This window comes from Trachinotus anak, unplaced genomic scaffold, assembly GCF_046630095.1.
Source record: "Trachinotus anak isolate AG129_WGS33_773 ecotype Australia unplaced genomic scaffold, CSIRO_AGI_Tana_v1 ptg000021l, whole genome shotgun sequence".
Classification (NCBI taxonomy): Eukaryota; Metazoa; Chordata; class Actinopteri; order Carangiformes; family Carangidae; genus Trachinotus; species Trachinotus anak.
The window spans coordinates 7,653,216-7,673,636 of record NW_027273872.1 but is presented as its reverse complement, the minus strand read 5'-3'; the positions used below and the strand labels follow the sequence as shown (position 1 = coordinate 7,673,636).

Genomic DNA, 20,421 nt, shown 5'->3' with positions numbered 1-20,421 from the left:
TGTTGAAGCAGAGGCAGAGACAGATAACTGATGAACAGTATTTCCACTTAACTGTATCTTATTGGAACTTGAACTAAGCGCCATAGAATAAGAAGCCTTGAAGAGCTTTTTTGCGATTGTATCCAAGGCTGAAAAATAATTCATTTTCTCTCTTTTGCATCCTATCCAGGAAACGACATGGGTGTATCTCGAGCTGCACAGAATAATGGATTACACTAAGCCTGACTTACTCATCGCCCAGCTGGAAGAGAAGCCTGACAGTCCTGATAAGGCTAGCTTCGGACTTGCCATTAGAAATATGTGTCAAAGGCCTATAGTATACATGAGAGTCCAGACCAAACGATGAGGATTAACAGTGTAAACAGTGAGCACTTACATATGAGTCAAGTATTTGAGAGGTTCAAACATCCGCCGTTGTATGTTTCCAATTTCTATCCCCTCTATGCTCCTAGAGAATATAAAGACATGCTGAATTTGTCTTAGTCAGATGATGCACACAGACACATTACAGTGTAATGACTTATAATTGCAGAGTATACAAGAGTATTCAAAAGCACATGAACTGTCTTCAGCAAAGGTTCTCCTCATCAAACAGCCTTTCAAGTGAGAAACATTTTTACAAGCCCAAAACATTTTCTTTTTTTTTTTTTCAGAAAAGAAAAAGTCTGTCTTTTCTGACTTTTGTGTGAACTCATTCTTGCGTCTCAACAGAACGAGCACATTAACCACATCATATCCAAATAACACAGAAGCTGTGATTGGCGCTGACAGAATAATGGCCTCCTTCTAGCTTGTCAAGCCATTTCTCATTTTCATTATCCAGGTTCATCATACACACTGTATGTTTGCTCCTCTTCTCAACTTTAACCATGACAGGAGAGCTCTTCAAATGCCGACTAACACAAAACAGACCTTGTTTTTCTATGTGCAACACAATGGTTTTTATGCAGATGCACGTGTCACACAGCATGAGGCAAGGAATACTTACAATGACTTTAGTTTATGCAACTTGTCAAAGTGGTCAACTTGGAGCTCCTCGATGGGATTGTATGATATATTCCTAGAAAATAAAGATAGAAAGAAGAAACCAAGTAGTGAGAATCATTTGATGACATGGGAATTGTCCAACTTATTATTTAAATAACAGTACATTACATTTAGTAGGACCTGGCAAAACAACTTTCAATGCTGCACTTCTTTCAAAATAGATCGAACATTGTTGACATTTTTACATGTCAAAATGCATATCTTTTTTATACATGTGGCCTGTTTCTTCAACAAGTATACCTTTCCTGTCACATACTACCTATTGTACCCTCTATCCTGTTATCCACCCACCACACTGGCTGCTTACTGTAAGAGACTGAATATGTCTGCCTGCTACTCAAAGTTACAATCCTTAAGATCTTCATGAAATCACAACCCCATTTTTTTTTACTGTTTATGTTCAGCATTATTCCTGCAATCACCATTCAATATATTTACAATCAACAATTATCTCTCTTTGAACGCTGGTTTTTATTGGTAGTGGCTGAGTCCACCAAAGGAAACGATGCTTGCATGTAATCAAATTGACATTGGCTTCACTGTTTTCTCTCTTAACACCATGCCAGAGCTCTATTAAGTTACCGCTAATACAAATGGAACATCCTACTGCTCTTGCTTCACACTGAAAGTGTTCAACAGGGGAAACACAGGATGACTTTTATTGTGAGGCAGCCAGGGGGAACGTAATATAATTAGTCAACAAGGTTAGTGCTGACCACGATCAAAAGTGTATCTGCAAGACAGGGTTGATCTTTTTCTGTGCCCTGCTGTTGTGTGACTAAGACTTCAAGGATTACAACTTTTAAGGATATTTACTTAAAGATAAGTCACCAAAAGTGCATATTCAGTGTAATGCACAAGTAAGTTTAATCGAAGTTCACCCAAATTCTAAGGGAATGTGTTTTGAATTTACTAATTTCACTGGACTCTCTGCAGCAGAAATAGCTAGTTTTCTGCAAAATAATCAACTCTATTGTCATTCCATGAGAGCATCAAAAGATACACCCTATTAAATATTCATGGAATATGTACACTCAAATACAGAACTGTATATCCCAGTGTATTAGCATAAAGAGAACTCACAGTTGTAGCAAATCCCCCAGTAACACAAAGAGATTGGGAGGAATGGCCACCAGTCTGTTGTTGGATAGATCCCTGCACCGACACAAATCCACATCGGTTCCCCAAAAACACAAAACAACAAAGAAATATTGATGTACAACACTGAGCATCTGACAAATGCACACAGATCTTCAAAAGAAAAAACACCCTCTGTGACTCTTCCAATGTATTGGGGGAGCCTATAATTGCATAATAGGCACACTGAAGTAAGCCCTGCAATTAATACTTCCTGTGTCTTTATAATGGAATTCACCTCTTTGATGCACCCACAGTTTTCATTTGTCCCAAAAGCCTGTGCATCAACTTAATTCATTCAGCTGTGGGATTTTTGGGTGAAGGGAGAAAACTACAGTGATAATGATCTTGGGTCCAGGAAAGTGTCAGTTTTTACAGTCATTAAAAAGTGAGAGTGAGAGTCTGAACTCTCATGAAACATGCTGCTGGTCTACTGACGATACAAACAGTGTACAGTTCATCGCCTCGGAGACAAATTGTAAAAGGGGTGAGGATCACTTACAAGTGCATCCCATTCCCCTTCCTTCTCTTCGTGATCACATTACAACCTGCTGTTCTCATCCAAGTTTCTTAAATGTTGAAACACATTAATCAGAAACTACAGTTTTGCAAGTAGAGAACTTGTAACCTTATCATTTCGGCTGTGACTCTGTTGCGTTATAAACTTCTTGGAGTTTGGGGGTTTGTAATGGAGCCGCTTCATCTGTATCGACCACACATTTATGTGATGCTCTGTCCTTGTCTCTAATGAATTTAATCTCCCTGTTTCCTTATATCCTGGTTCGGAGCATAGACTGTAAATAAAGATGGATGTAGCCTCCATGATGTCACCTACTGGTTTCTAAAGAATAGTTTTGAAGCTCAGAGTGAGCAACTCTGTTGTCACCATCTCTGCAGTGGCTGACTCCACCTCACTCCCAGCTAATCCAAAAATGGGCAAAGAGGAGGGACACATGTGGAACTGAGACTTCAATCAGTGTTGGTTTGTGGCAAACATTTGAACTTAAGCCTTAATAAATTTTAAATGGGTGCATTATACAAAAGTTCACCACTGTACAGTTGTCATGAAGAGGAAAATTAGCTGTAGAGACCAAAACAGTTTTTTGTACCTGGCTGCAAAAATTTTGAATCCCCTGAAGTTGCCGCCGTTTCTGAGACAACCAATGTAGCAGTGACTTAAGAGTCGAGCTTGGCAATAATATATGAATATAATATATCAATACATCAATAGTATCATTCACAAACTCAAAGTAGAATCATATTGTCATGATATGAATATATAATATTTTTGTTTTACATAACATTGTTGCCAAATTGAATTATGGAAATATTCTTTTTTTTTATATTTCAGCGATTTAAGTTAGTGAAGGGTTTTGTCTGATATAATACAACTAATACAACAGTGGAACACAGTTCAATTTTATCATACAATACAATATAATACATCATACTGTATTATACAATATTTCATGATATAATATATATATATATATATATATATATATATATATATATATATATATATATATATACATACATATAGTCTTAATGGTTTGTTATATTAATTGTTATTAACATATTGCTCATATTCTTCATATTTTTGTTATTCTCACTGTCTTAGTCCATCTCTCAATATTCAGTAAGAAAAATACAGAATATTGCACATTATTTTATATTCTTTATATTACACATTTATTTTAGTAAGAAGATAATTTGTTAATTTTACAACAGGATACTATCTGGATCCTTGTAAAAACTGTTCTAATTCTAAAAGATAAAAACAGACAACTGCAATTTTTTTCATGAGCTTCCTAAGGACTGTCTAGGTGAAGTATGTAGGCCATTAAGATAATGCCTGATGTAAAAAAAAAAACGTTCTTAAAAGCAAATTCCACTGAGCCAAAAAGGTTGAATAAATATAATTTTCTAAAGACCTTAACAGAAGAGTGGTTAAGACACGTGAGGCTTTTAACAGCTAAAAAGTGTTTGTTAAGACTCTGAGGAACTCGGCCCACAGTAAAGCCCATAAAATAAAAGAAATACAGACTGGGTATTAAGAAAAGATCACAGCAAGAGTGTGCAATACTCAAGAGTGTGACAATGACATCAAAGGTAAAAAGTAAAGATCTGCAGGCATCTTCTGCAGTTCCTCAGGAATCAGTAATATCAAAGACACTGAAGAGGAGCAGTGTCAATTTAAGTACATTAGAAAGAGAGGCACTAGTGGTAGGCGGTAGTTTACCTGGCAACTGAATGACCCACACTGCAATGCTAACAATGGCATGACATGAGATTAAGCAAAACACAAACAAACAAAAAAAAACAATGACAACGAATGTTTTTTTTTCAGCAGACAATGGTTTAAAATAGTGATTTATTATTGTACAGGTCTCATCCTGTCAGAATTCATAAGAGCTCTGGCAACCAAACAGAGTCAAAATCTCTAAATACTCTAAAGTTTAAATGCAATCTGGCGTTTACATTTTGCTGTCTTTGATGTTCAATTGGAAATTTTAGTGGAAAAGTCTCAAAAAAAACAGTGTGAGCAGACAATCAAAACAGATGAACAAAAGGTAAGGAGGTCACCATAATCAGTTTCAATCATCCTTTCTTTAAAACCGACCACAAATTCAGACACGTTGGTGTGTAAAAAAGTGTTGAAAGAACAGACCAACTAATTCACACATCAACAACCCAACCGACCCAAATGACCATCCCCAGGCTCAGAAGAACAACGAATGCTCTTCATTAATAAAATGACATGTGTTTGTTCAATGAAGCCTTCATCCTAAATGCGGATCATTACACTTGTATCCTTAAATCTTGTCAGTTGTTGCTTGCAGCTATAGAAGCAGTTTCTAATTCTTAAGCAGGAAGCTGCTCCAACCCTTAAGTTCACATTCTTAAGCAAAGACTGAAAAGTACAATTAAAGTGGAAATCAGGTTATTTTAAAAGGTTCAAATAACTGTATTTTTCTCGTTTCCTGTTTCTGTTTCTCATCTGTCACCACACGACTTCAGCATCTTTTGGCTCAGTCCTGAAAGCTGGGATAATTTTCCCCCTACAGTTTGTTTGCTCAATCAAACAAAATGGACTTACAATTCTCCAAGCTTTTGGAGGACTGAGAAGGCTTGTTCATGTATATGGCTGATCCTGTTTCGCTGTAAAACCCTGGAGAAAGGCAATAAATACAAAAAAAAGGTACCATATTACTACTTTTTGACTTTCTTAATCCCATTTAATAAACTGCCAGCACTGATATCATGCACAGACTTGTAGATGCAAATTAGATTTTGAGAAACTAAACTATTAATATTTTAAAAAGCAGATACTTTGCCTTTGCCATAGATTATGTAAATGTATACTTACAGAACTGTCAGCATACTGCATGAGCAGAAAGAGACGTTTCCAATGGTTTCTATGCGATTTCCCTCCAAATCCCTGCAAGAACATGTGATGAAATGCACGCACACAAGCCAAATTTATAGACACACACAACCCGCACCCAGAGACAGACAGAATAAATTCATCAGAAAAGATGTCATTTCTATGACAAGAAAGCTTTTGATCTTTTCACATTCTACTTACAACCAGTTCAATCTTGGCATTTCCTGACAGATGTCATCCAGCTTTGTCAAAGAGTTGTTCAGCAGAACCCTATCAATCACAGGGAGACACAAGAGAGAAACACAATTGTGAGGTAAGAAGGTGGAGCGCATTTTCATTCAGTGTTCAGAGGAGGAACATTCATTCAGTCTAAACAAATCAACAAAGCTTTTAATAGCAAGACTTTTGATTATTTGAGTGGAAATCACAGCAAAGCAAAAAAAAAAAAAAAAAAAAAAGAAGTAGGAAATAAAAACTCACAGTAAAACAAGGGAGTTCAGTCCTGAAAAGGTCATGGAGGATATTTGATGGATATTGTTATTTTCTAGGATCCTATCACAACAACAAAACAAGACAGAGTTTCAGCCTTATTTTCTCAGATTCAGAGGAAACAGCATCAAAAGGTGACGTTTTACCCACATTAAATAATAATAACATTAATAAAAAACAATTCAAGAAAGAAAAAAAAAACCAAAACAAAATTTGGAATTATTTTTCACCAAACTGGACTTCTCTGCCTTCAGCAAACCATTATCTACAAAAAGTATAATATTCTAATATACTATGCATGAGATATTTGATATTCTTTTGCTGCAGAACTTTCTTTCAGTAGGAAATAAACACACAGCCACTCCAGCTTGTGCAGATCCCGGAACACCCCCGGCATCAGGACAGATATCTTGTTGTTGCTCAGGTATCTAAGAGAGGAAAGACAATTTTGGAGGGTTACCTGAAGACTGTGCTCTCTGAACACAATGAAGTAACCAAAAAAAATTTGCTGCCTGTTTAACATGTAGCTAATGACTATGGAGTGATGACCGAGCATCTTGAAATCATTTTGTAATTCATACTGATATCTCTGTTCTTTACTGGTTACTATGTGAAATCCACCATCTTATAATTTATGTGCATCTAATCAAGCTTTGATAATGCCAACAAAGGTTTGTGTGTGGACACTGAAATATTACACCTCTATGTGACCGCTTAACATTTCACTCTGAAATAACAGGCATCCTTTTGAAGCCAGAACAGCCTGCATTCTTTTGGAAAAGCTTTCCACATGATTTTTCTACCTGGCTGCAGAGATTTGCATCCATTCAGCCACAAGAGCATTAGTAGAGCCTGGCTCTGATGCTGGGAGATAAAGCCTGGCTCACAGTCTGCATTTCAAGTTATTCCAAAGGTGCTGAATGGAGCAGAGGTGTAGGACTGAATGATTAATTGTTTTCATATCTACATAGAGATTTGGAAGAGTGCACACTTTGATCATAGCTTAAATTATTACCAGTGTCTTAACAAGCTGTATCAAGCCCCAGGCCCGGGGTTTAAACCCAGAACCTTCTTGTTGTGAGGCGACAGCGCTAACCACTGCTGCCCAGTTCCAGTTTGTATGTCTACACACAACTGCCAGTTCATTAGGTTCGCTTAGCTAAAGGTAATGCAGGCTAGTAATATACTAATGCTGACAGGGGTTTCCATTATTAACAGAAACACATCTCTGTATAATGCAAATGAGTTCAACAGCACCACAAACTACATCCTCCAAAATGCTCACACAGACGAATCAACACCTCTCTAAAACAATTTCAGTTATTTCAAAACTGAGCATTATAACCTTCATGACTGAGGATTTATTGCAGGACTGTTGTATTAGATGGTGTTAGTTTTAGCTATATGAACCTAATAAACTGGCAACTGAGTGTATAAATCCTTTAGCAATCTTTTAAAAATAATTTCAAGACAAGACACATTGAACGAATGCAGAGGGAAGCTTGGAGAGGAGTGTCCAGGTCCCTTTGTTAAATACTGAGTTGATGGCTCATCTACTTGGCCTCTGATAATCATTTTGTTTCAAATTATCAGAGTCTGGTACTGAAATATTATAGCTATTCAACAGCCTCAGCACTCTGGCCTCTCACTGTACTTTCTTTTCCTTTTACTGCACTGTACACAGCTTTTCAGTTAGAGACAAACTGAGTTCTAAAAAAAACCAGGATCCCTCTCTGAGGGAGCTCTTGGAGAGTCTGTGGATTCTGCAGAAAGAACTAAACCTTTGGTTTGGTACATCAGTAGAGTAATAGTAAAAGTGTCAGGTTATCATGGCCATGTTACATGACTGTGTTTGGACAACTGAGCTACACAGCTGTGAACGAGCCAGTGATTTTGAAGCATGAATGGAGCAGCTGATCCCCATCAGCTAATGCAAGCGCAGCTTTAGTAGTCCGAACTAACACTTTGCTTCATTTTATGTACACGGAAGTACAGCCTATACAAATGTTTGGTATAGTTGTGTGTTTCAAAAATGAACAAACTCACAGTCTTGTTAGGTTATGCAGCCCTCTGAATGCGTCAGGACTCACGTCTCGAATTATGTTGTGCTGAAGGTATCTGTGTCAAAAAAGCACAAAATCACGTTTGTGAATCTTTTGAATTACCAAGGAGCAATGAGAGAAAATTTCTTGAACCCCTTAAGTCTGTTGATTTAATGGAAAAAAACAAAACAAAAACACACATGCAGAGTGACAAAATGTGGTTGTTTGAGTGAGAAATAAAAGCTTTGCTTACATGAAAACAGAAAATATTAGCTCAGCTGAGACAAATTAGGTTTTGATATCTGTTTAATACCTGGGATCAACTTTGGTATCGCACACTGTGTGCTTAACAAATCTCTGCTGACAGCTGTGCTTTGTCTCTTTGTGTGTTTTACACACCTGTTAATTCATTCGGATGTTTATTTATGCATATTTCAGGGAGGTTTTCAATCCGGTCAAACTGTCTGAGCAGCGACTGAAGGTTGACACTATGACGCAGCCAAATGTTTTCCTGGCGGAGGATCAGACCTACTCTCCTGCCGACACAGTCAGGGGCACTGTGTGAGACTGATAAACAATGTAAGTCGGGAATGAATGGATCTGTATGCATAACAAATCAATCACTTCTGTCAACGTTCCCAGAAGTCCTCTTAGTCTTACACATATCAGCTTTGTAGTTGTGAAACTCATTTGTTGTATTTGTCACTCAAAGGCTGCTGTTTTTCTAAGCTCTTTGGTATCAGGAAGGCATTATGCTTCACTGAATGAATAGTGTAGACCCTAATACATGGTCATAATACTCATGCATTATCATATTTGTTGCTTGGACTGAAATCAATTCAGTTCAATTAAATTTGATTTATATTGCGCCAAATCCTAACAGAATAGAGGACCAGTCACTAAAACAGAACAACCAAGAAATTAAGTAATAAGAAATGGCTAAATGTCACAATGTAAAATAAGAATAAAATAGTATTTATTTAAATAACATGCAATCCAAAATTCATGGGAAACTCACAGCTTCTGTAGGCTCTGGTACTTAAAGAAGGTGTTTGCTCTCAGTTTCTGAAGCCGGTTCCTTTGTAGAGACCTGAGGGATAGACAGAAGCTCAAAATCAGAATATATAATGAAGTGTACACCATGAACAGCGCTCATGGTGATTCAGTTTATTCACTATTTGAACAGCTGACCCCTTCATCCCTTCACATTGTCAAGGTTATAGTTTTGACATGTGGTTTAAGGGGGTTTTCAGGGCTGGGGAACACAAGACCTATTCAACATTACAATGACCACCTCAACACTCAAATCATAAATCATAGCACCAACAGTCCACTCTCCAGCTGTTTCAGTAGTGAATATTATCTTAATTTGAAACTATAAATGTGGGCACATGTGGGCATGTGTGCCATTTTCTGTCAAAAAATACCAACAACCTATACTTTTTTATACCTAATTTCCAGTGTTTATGTTGAGACATTTGTAGGAGTAAATAAATAAATTATCACATCTAAATAAAAACACAACAGAGAAATAAAAATAAAATGACTGAGTCTATTACCAGGACATTAAATCCATAAACTATGCAAATCGTAGCCTGTAAATTCTGTTTTATCATCTCAATTCAGCTGTTGATTCCAAAGCTTTTAACGGATTAACAGGTGATTAAAGGCTCATCCACTCACTCACACACTGTCATGTCAAGCTGTTGGAAGTGGTCAGTTTTTAGGACTGTGCAAGATTTTCTTATTGTTGACACGGTCTCTTTGGGCATGCTGTTCTCTAACACAAACACACTAAGACACTGTAGGCCATTTCTTGGCCCACTAACTCTGAAGGCGCACCCTGGAGCATTCCTGCAAACAAACAAGCTCTCTTACCAAAACCCACTGGAGTTATGAACATTTCCCTTCCTTATCCTCTCTTACTTTTTTCTTTCAAGTTTGCTTGTAGTAGTATGACACACTGGAGTTGTAACTTCACAAACGTGTTGTAAGTTGATCATCCTGGCCACAGTAAATGGACTTATATAGCACTTTTCTAGTCTTACTGACCACTCAAAGCACTTTCCAATACTTGCCATATTTACCCATTCACTCACACATTCACACATCACACCCACACACACACTCGTGCACTGATGAGTCAGCCATCAAGGGCAATGTGGGGTTCAGTATCAGTATCTTGCCCAAGGACACTTCAGCACGCAGCCTGGAGGAGCCAGGGATCGAACCAAAGACCTTCTTCATGTTCTTCTTAGTTAGTGGATAACCCACTCTACCTCCTGAGCCACAGCCGTCCCAAATCAGGAGGTGCATGTTCAGGGATTACATTACACAGACGATGCAACGATTAGTTGAATAAGAGCTATTTTTGATAGTAAGATTATAGTTTCGTTTTTTCAGTTTTTTAAGCAAAAATGCCAAATATGTGAGGATGTGATGCTCCTTCTTGTCTTACACGATTGTAAACTGCATATCTTTGGGTTTTTGAAAAAACAGGAGATTTGCGATCTGTGAGGAATTTAAACAAGCCTTTTCTGCACTATTTTCTGACATTTTATGGACAAAACAATTAATTCATTAATCAAGAAAAGAACTGGCAGATTGATAGATAATCAAAATAACATTTGCCTTAAATTGGCATGTAAGGCTACCTGTTCTATCCGATTGGTTTCATTCACAAACATGTCATTCAATTGTTAAAAGATTTGCACTCTGCAAGCTTCAAGTTCTGCTTTTGGAAATCAGCAGTTGAAAACTGTTTGCAGTGTCAGCAGCTGTATTAGGAGGACCTGAAACAACTGGGTGACTTTAATGGAGGCACTGACAATGATGTGTCATTAGAGCAGCACTGTACACCTACAAAAATCATCTGTCCACGGTCCATCACCAATATAAGAAGCGGTCAAGAGGATGTGAGTATTACAGCTTGCAGGAGTTGATGTTACACTGCTGGATGCAACACAGACCGATATTGGGCAGAGACCTGCATAAAGAACCTGAGGCAGCTGTCCAAGTGAGAACATTTTCCAAACAGCTACTGAATTGAGTAAGTTTCTGTGCTGCCAGAAAAAAAATCACAAAACCTCTTTATACGAGTGGGTCTTGTATGGGGCTCATTGTGTGTAAGACAAAACAATCCGGATTAATGTACTTCCTTTATAAGAGATTTTCAAAGCCGACTCTTTGAAATTCGCTCACATTTCAGATTTTAAATCTGTATTGTTAGATTGGCTCTTTCTTCTTCTTCAGGGGGACGTCACACAGTTATTTTTGTCACTTTCATTTGTGGACATGCAAACCTACACACCCTGAAACACCAGTTTTATTTACCTGCCTGAAGTCCTCCGATAACAAGATGGGCCTGTGGGGCAGTTGTGTGTAAACAAGAAAGTGCACTGTGGAGCATAATAAACAGAACAGTTGTCTGGGAACTGGTTTTTTAAATAATTAAACACCCATTAAATGTTTATTGTTATTTTAGTTGTACCTTCATATTTTCAAATTCGTGGAATGCAGTAAACCAACTCATTAATTTCACTTCCACTTATTCAAAGTCTTATCAAAATGCTGGCTCCTACGAGACTTTAAAGGACATATACTGCTCATTTTCATCACCAGAGTCATCTTTAATCCGGGCTGCACCTAGGGGGTTTTGGAGAGGGGGAGATTTGCTACAACACTTATTACATGCTGTGGCAGTCACAGTCAGGTATAGGGGCTACCTGGGGATTGCTTGAGATCTAAGATACTGAAAAAAAGAAATAAAAATATAAATTTGGGTTATTTTCTACTCACATCATGGTGACATTTATCGCCACCACTGGGATATCTTGAAGCTGTGTGCTGTCACAGTCCAGCTCCAGGTCTCGGCACTGGCAGAGCTCAGGAACAACACCCAGCACTAGGGAGATGGAGGGGAGACGGAGGGGACATCAGAGGATACATCAATCAACACCACTCATCTGACCGAGCGGCAAAGTGTCAAGACTGGAGCTGTCTGCACTGAAACTGTGTCCCATTGGAGGAGAATATGAGCAGAGATGAAAATGAAAGCAGAACTGACTGGGAGAATAAACACAGGTTTGCGTTTGTTAAAAACTGACCCCGGCTTTTCGAGATAGCTTATTATTCCTTGGTTAAGCTTCCTTTGATTACCTTTGAATGAAACCCCACTTTGGATATGCAAGATATGATGAAAAGGAGCACATAAGATTGTTTAATTGGGCTTTCCTGGCTCCAATAAAAACTAATTACAGTTGAGGACACATTAGACTTAGCTACAAGGCTTTTGTCAGACACGCACATTTTCATTTACGGAGATAATTACACATTTGTGACAAGTCATATTTTACTTGCCTTTCAGCGAGCTGATTACTGATTGAGGCCAGTAGTGAAAAAAATACATATAATTAGATTGAATGCTCTCAAGCTGGTCCACTAGTATTCAGCAGAATAGATTCAGGTATCTTTTATCATTATTATATATGAGGCAGTGGCTATACAAAGCAAGATTCATTACCAATCCTGTTTATTTGCTTATGGTCAAATGCTACACATTTTTTCTTTTTTACAATGAAAACACAGAGTTGTTAGTGGATGATCAGAAAGTGAACTGGAGAGTTATTATAATAAGGGGTTGACACTGTAGCAAGCTTTTAATGACACAAATGAAAAACAAAAACAACTTCCCTAATCACCTCTCTGTATACAGTAGCTTACCAACATGGCACTTCCATTGAAACAGCTCCACTGCTGTGATTCAGGACAGGATCCTTTGAACAAACTGAAAGGTCATTTCATTTCAGGGGTTAGAAGTCAGCGAGAACTAGACACCAACAAGTCACACATCTGTGTGTTTATGCTCTGCTGAATACTGCCACGCTAAAGTAAGTCAAAATAAAATATGATATTAAGTTTACATTATTTTTATTCTATGGAAAAACCCCGAGGAAATGAATCTCACTGGGTCACTGGTGTCACAGTAGTCTGATAATAATAATGATAATAATAATAATATGAGTCCCTAGAAATAATTATAAAAAGGTCCATGTGAATAAATAACATTGCGGTGGTCAGTTTGAGGCCTTATGAAATGCTGAAAAATAAATCATACATAATCATAACATAATAATACATGTAATTGCAAGAGGAAAATGTATTTTACTTTCAGACTTTTTTGGGGGGATTTCATGCAGTTAACAAGTGTTGCCCTGCCATCTCGTTGCACAAAAATACTGAAAATGTGGGGAAAGCATTTCGTGGTCTAGAAAAAAGCAACACGTCATTTGGACAACTCTGTGTGTTGTGCCATGAAAATATAGCTCTTTACTATGTGAAATATTAATGGACCCTCTGGCTTAGAGGCTGGTAAACATGGAGAAATATTGCTGTTATCCCCACATCGACCAGTTTGCTAATCAACAAGCCTGAAGATTGACTATAACAATGGTGTTTTAGAAGATTGCTTTGACGTAAATGGTGATAATTGTGACTGTGCTCTGAATACATAAGACCTATTTCAATCAGGTGACCGTCTGGGTCTTCTTTTGATTTTAAACGAACAAATCACTGGTTATCGGCTGATGACAAAAGGCAGTGGAATTTACAGCCAGTGGAGGGGATCAGGGGGCACACCATCCTCCTTGTTAACCTGCCCCCTCTCCAGCTCGTAGTGGCAGAGAGAGTGTGAGAGCAGAGGGGTTGTAAGTCTAGTCTGTCTGACTCAATGATCCTTTATGTGACTGAGGATTGTGTAAGTTTGAACTGGCCCAAGCATGGCTCTGAAAGATCAGGAGCCTGACTGTGCTGTGTCTTGATAAATCTGTGGCGCTGATATAATAGTGAAGTAACACACTGCAGCCGCCTGCCACAGTTACATAATTCACTGTAAAGTTTATACCAACAAAACAATGGTGTGTCATGAAAAATAAGCATTATTAGAATGCTTAATGTCCACAATCAGTAAAAGAATGCACCTACACAAAATATGTATTTAGCCTTGTAATACTTTTATCAAATCAAAATTATAATCACATATAATCTAGAGTTAGCATGGGCCTACATGATAATCCTGGAGTCCCAGTTGCCATAGAGCAGCAGGTTTTGGCAGATGTTGGTCTCTCACTTGTTATTCTCAAACAAACCAAATTTTGCTCCACATACTGACAATATAATGTTAAAAATCCGATCAAGAGGCAAAAACTAGGCTGCCTTCTAACCACCCCACCCTCCTAGGACGGACGGGAGGGAGGAGGTCAGAGACAGAGGAATGCAAGCGGCATCACCAACTTTTTGAATTTGAGGCCAGAATGGCATCAGAAACAACAGGAGGACAGCCTGACTTTTGTTTATAGAAAAGGTGAGAAATTATCTTGATTCATGTTCAGACAATTAAATATGCATGAACCTTTGTACTACACAGTTACAGATGTAAGACAGCAAGCTAACCTATATTTTACAGTCCGCTAGCACTGTTATTCACACAGAAGCTCTGTCTCTTAACAAGGTGGCAGAAATGGAGCAGGTAGTTCAGCAGGAGCAAAGTCAGAAAGAGATGATGAATCAGGAAGTTCTGGCCTTTCAGACTCTGAAAATGATTAAGACAAAAGAAGAAATGATGATATCCCAGAATGCTGGACTGGAAAGGAAGTAAAGGAGAAGGAGCTTTATGCATGGCTTGTATATAAAGGTAAAGCACTTGGTTTTTCAGCCTGCAACAAAATGAATGTTGCCGGACAGGAGATGGATGGAAATCAACAAGCATGTTGCAGAGGAGTGGATCAAGACAGAGGTGGTTGTATCAGGGATAACAAAAAACGCACAACAACAGTGTCTCCATAAGAAAGTACATCGACACAGAGCCTCAGACTTTCACAACACGGCTGAAAAAACAGTGGATACCCTGACTGCTGCGATGATGAGGGATCAGTCTCTGACCGCTGACAAGTTTATAAAAATCACAAAATCTGGAAGGCCACACACTGACCTAGAAACAGACATTGACATCCAAATCCTGTGTGGACTGGACACGGGAGGGAATTTATATTCAGAAAAAATAGCAACACAGCATAGCAACACAAATCAGACAGCACGAAACTGCAAGTGCTCTGAAAGTCAAAGACTTCTGTTCTAGTTTGATGACTCAACCGTCATCAGCAAATCAGTACAAATTATCTAAGCAGAGCATGTGTAGGCAACAGCGAACAACCACTGATGTTATTTTTGGACATAGGAGAGCCCTGACACCACCGCAGCGGTACTTCAAACAGCGCTGCTCAATAATCTATCTCACCATGGCTTCACAGAAGACAACGGGGCACCTTGTTTGTTTTGAGTCATGCATGGAAGCAAGTCAGGTGTGTCAACCAGTGTCATCTGGCACTGTATGAGCCATCACTTGAGGTTGAGCGCAGGATACACTGTGAAGGAATTTAGGTGGTAAAAAATTCCAAGGGGTCAAGTGGGTCATGTTATCCAAAAAAAAGCTCAGATTGTAGTGTCCTTTAAGAGAGATGACAACACCCTGCCTGAATAAACCCCTGCATACAATTTAAGGTTGTATTTGTTCATTACTTTAATACACAGTTGTAAAAAGGCAAGAGGGGAGAGAAGGAAGATGACTGAATAAAATTGTGGAATTATCACCGTTATGGTGAAGGCATCCTGTAAAAATGTCCTCTGGGGGGTGTATGTGGGTGTGCTTTTTGGTTGTTGGTCGGGGGTGCACCCACTGGGCTATGCCTGTTGTTAAAAAATAACAAATCACCTACTGTTTACAGCCCTGAATGAGATTAATTGCCAAATCAAATCTCACACAATGGAAAACACTTCTTAAAGTATACACAGAGACGTTTGTTTGGAAAGTCTTAAATTCAAAAGAGGAAATGACAGCGCCAAAACAGACTACTGGGGGTATTTCTTTATTTTCAATCTGTGAGCTTTTGAATAAAGAAATCTGGCAGCTAAAGGAAAGATTTTTCAGGCTTTAGCACTGGGGAAAAAGAGGATGTTTGACTTCAGATTCAAATGAAAAGAACTCAAGGTTGAAATTGAAGAGAGTGCAGAGGTCTAAGCTGAGGCCCACAACCGAAGTTTGACCTATTGCCATTTTCAGAGTAAAGAGACGTGAAATGGAGCAACTCATTATTCAGAAACCCTCCATGAATAGATAAATTATGTTATTTTGGAGGGGTTTGTATGCCTGTGTGACCCTGGGAAAAGCTATTTTGCGCAGAATAGCACATGGAGACTGGCCTGACAAAGTGCGATTGAAAGATGACAATAAAGCTTTCATACTGGTTTCCCTGGAGAAAGCAGGAGAAGACCCTCTCTTGAAACCGGGGCTACAGAAAAACCTGGGCTGTAGGTGGAAGCAGATCAGCCTCCATTACTGCGGTGGCGCCTCACTTATAAACCTGCAGACAGCACTGTAATCCATGTAGAGAATTTCACTTTTTAAGTGACAAGAAAGAGCTCCTGGACAGTTTTCCAGGATAGAGTAAGTGCTGTTATGAGCAAAAATATGGTGGTGAAATACTATTAGAAGTACTACTACTACTACTCTTCAACCCAAATAATTGGTTTTGATGAATTACATCATACCTGAACAGATAATTCCTACTGGGTTTAATTAGCCACGGCCCACAGCACTTTGACATTCAGACAGTGAAGGTAGGTTTCAACTCCCAGTGGCCAGTTAACAAAGTCAGGGGTCAGTTGGTCAAGGCATTTGTTTGTCTTGCTGCCCTCACTTGCAAAGCATCATACTTACAGGTGGTGAGCTCACATTAGGTATGTTTTCCCAAGCCTGTGTCATATTTAATGTCAGACCGGTGGTTTGACACTGAGCAATTTCTGTATTCACACACCACCTTCATCTGTCGGAAAGGTCAGAGGAAATAACATGGGGCTTCCGCCACGTGAGCTCACCACCTGCAAGTATCAGTGTGAGTGTACAATGCTTCGCAAGAAGGGGCAGTATGGAAAAGAAATGCCTTAACAGACTGATCCCCGGCTTTGTTGCTGGCTAGTGGGAGGTAAAATTTCATCTCTAAAACGGAAGATCCCAGAGCTAGTTTGTGCTGTTAAGCTCACATCTATATACAGTAGCCACTCTTGAACCAATGTCCTGGATTAGAGGAAGACGGTCTGGGAGGAGCTGGGAGGTTCTGGGTTGGGGTGAGGATATTCACAAATCCTTAATTGACACCGCTCATGGTCCTAAAACAGGACTGAGTTGGATCAGAGGGCGAGGAAAGCAGAGGGACATATCTTATTTTTGTTTATACATTCAAAATTCAAATCAAAGTCAGGATTGCTAATTAATTTTTTTGTACTCGCGATGGTGAAAAGGAACCTATCTGATAAATCTAAACATGTAGAAAGGGTAATGTGGGAATGTCTGGCAGATGCCCCTGTCTGCCAGATTGTCAAATGCCACATCCTCTGCATCCCAAGGGAAGTTAGAGATGTGGAATCTGAATGATGTTCAAAGGACAGGCTTGAGGACAAGGACACAGCTGATGAGACATCAGACGTGGGTGGGTGTTTCCATCTCATAAAAGGGAGCCAGAAGATGTGCTTCAATTCAGGGTATCACACACCGCTCCCCTTCTCAGCAAACCCTGTGGGGGAGCAAAATGCTGCCACACATCAAGGGGTTTAATCATTTTGGGGTCTTGTTCCTGAGCAAGGGTCAGAGGCACAGTGGGTTTGACACTGGTCTGGCATCCTCAGTGATGTGGGTGTTGTACTGGACTGGAGCTAACCCTGAGGAGGGTTACACAGTCCAGTTTTCCAGCTGGTTACAGATAATTTGCAATGACTGCAAATAATGTTAATAACTTTAATAAGCTTAATCGTTGTACTGATAGCGTTGGGAGTTCTTGAAAGTGTTTCACCACAGAAATATCTACTATTGCACCTTGCACTTTGTACTTACCACGGCAAGAAAGAAACAAAAGTAGAAACAGAACAGGGAAAAAAATGGGTGACCTTCATAATATGCTGCATTTTATAATGCAAATCTGAGAAACAAGGTTAATAGAAATAGATGAATGTAGTGAATGTACACAGAAAGCATTCCTATGGCGTGACTATAATTTGGAAAAGTCCACATCAAACATAATTTCAATCCAAATCCTTCTTAGTATTCTACAACAGCTGTCATGGAAACTACAATGAATGTTAAGTGTAGGCTATTACGCTTTGAATTGCTTTGAATAATGTAGGAATTTCTGATGACAGATGATTCTTGAAAAGATTGTGGAGATGTCATGAAAATGTAAAGAAAATGTAATATCAGAGGAGAGTGAAAGCTGTCTTTGGCTCCTCTGGGTGAACGCAGACCTCTAGGACACCAGGCAAAACCTGCTGTACTTTACTTTTGGAAATGTAAAGTTAAGTGTATTTTTTGACATGGAAATTTTAAACTTCACTGTGAGGGGATAGATTAGCAAAAGTTGACGGAATGATAAAAAACTAAACCTGACGCATTAGATTTCCTCTGACTCCTTTAGGCTTTCATGTTTGGGATTTTGTAATTCAGTACAGATGGCAAATTAAAAGTATAATTACATCAACAATCAGGCTGTGCAGTAATCACCTATACATGGATCAAGTCTGACAAACCAATAACAGATATATTTAAAGCAGTCAAAACGAAATCCCTTCAATTAGGAGTACCTGACAAACCATGGTGGTAAATGTAAATTGATCTTAATGGGGTCTCTAATACTTAATTTAATCTGCAGGATACATTTCATTCCTCAACAAGCTGAGAGGAGACCTGGCTGAGTTAATGAGAAAGCTGCATGAAGCGAGTTTGTTTACATGCAAACAATACAAAAGAGCACATCACCAAAACTACAGTTTTATAGTTAGATAAAAACAGATTTCATCCAAAACCAAAACTCAAAATGTGTGTGGTACATACATGTTGGGATGGTTCTGGCAATACTACCATTACAAATTGAGAACAATCTGTCTTAATATTTTCTTCTTAGAAACAATAATGTGCTTGAATTTTATGAATGTAATGAATATTTACCTGTCTTTGATTCAGAAAATGTGTATTTATAGCCATGGCACTACTTATTACCTTTAAGTACTTCAAAGCTGCAGAATTGGCAGTTGACTGCTTTTCTCTTCAGATACAAGTAGAGCTTCACCCCCTTTTTTGTGCTCTCACTCTTGTGTGAACGACTATGGCTGCACAGCACAGCAGGTACACATCAGTAAGTCAGCTGCAAGTATGATGGAAGGTTTAATCATTTTCTCTTTTTTTCTCATGTGCTTTTATGCTGTAATATCACTGTAGATGCTTTAAAAGAGATATGCTGTTTTTCCTCTGCCTTGGTTCACAGTGATGAAAAACCTTCACATTGTCTAGTGTCAAAGCTGTGTGCAACTGACTGAGGGGGATGAGTTAAATAATCAATTACCCTTTATGATATTTAAATAAATATCACACTGGAGTTGCCTTTTAATTTTTGAGTTTTGGGATTTCTCAACGCCTAAATCTATTCTCTGCTGGCAACCAATTTTGATCTACATTCATTTCAATAGCAAGAAGATATTGTGACTTTTTTACATTTCACTGGGAGGGCCTAACACATCCCAGAAAATCAAGACCTTGCCCCACTTCCACAAAGGGCACCCAACGAACCAGTCATATTCATTAGAACAGGATCCCATACACAACTCATTATGCACCCGGCTGAACTGTAACTGCACATAGTAATTAAAACCAGATTGGTGTGTGGAGTGTTTTCATACTTTTTTTCACACAGTTCTTCACCCCGTTTTCTTTTAATAGAGAAATTCTGAAACAGCAGTGATTCAACTGTAGCCTTATTCATGACCAGCTGTCTATTTGCTGGCATACAGGACAGCAGAGAGAAAGGAGAAAATCCTTGGTAATTGTGTCACTGCCGGTGCAAGGACAGCCGTAACTTATTCTCAAAAGTAGAAGAGTTAAGTTAGAGACATTGTGAAAGCTTTTTTTCTTTCTTTAGATATGTTTCCTCTATTATTATGCTCCTTAGGTCTCTATTACAGGCTATGATTTTCCACAAGTCACATAAAGGCCATTACTGTAAAGAAATGATTCATTGTTTATTTCTAGTATAGCTGTTAGTGTCTGTGACATATGAGTCTGTGCCATGCAGTGACATTTTGGCCTAAATACACTCTATCAATGGACAGCTTCAGATTCGGGGTGGTATTAAACAGGTGAACCTCAGTGTCTGCAGTTTCTGCGCTCTCCACCAACTTTCTCCTTGATACATCAAGCTGCAATAAATGATTCTGCTTCAG

At 38.7% G+C, this 20,421-nt stretch overlaps 1 protein-coding gene across 3 annotated transcripts in view; it reads right to left on the bottom strand.

Annotated features, from left to right (window-relative positions):
* The window catches only part of rxfp1 (relaxin family peptide receptor 1), a 72,272-nt gene that overhangs the window by 15,332 nt on the left and 36,519 nt on the right, over nt 1-20,421 (bottom strand). For 2 of the 3 annotated variants that reach the window (XM_071458080.1, XM_071458081.1), the window contains exons 4-14: nt 11,902-12,007; nt 9,122-9,193; nt 8,108-8,179; nt 6,418-6,489; nt 6,053-6,124; nt 5,774-5,842; nt 5,555-5,626; nt 5,285-5,356; nt 2,131-2,202; nt 989-1,060; nt 377-448 (exon numbers count right to left, since the gene is read on the bottom strand). In XM_071458080.1, the coding sequence (XP_071314181.1) occupies nt 377-448; nt 989-1,060; nt 2,131-2,202; nt 5,285-5,356; nt 5,555-5,626; nt 5,774-5,842; nt 6,053-6,124; nt 6,418-6,489; nt 8,108-8,179; nt 9,122-9,193; nt 11,902-12,007 (823 nt within the window). Of the gene's footprint in view, nt 1-376; nt 449-988; nt 1,061-2,130; nt 2,203-5,284; nt 5,357-5,554; nt 5,627-5,773; nt 5,843-6,052; nt 6,125-6,417; nt 6,490-8,107; nt 8,180-9,121; nt 9,194-11,901; nt 12,008-12,825; nt 12,842-20,421 lie in introns of those variants that run through there. The other variant, XM_071458082.1, reaches the window with a different exon arrangement.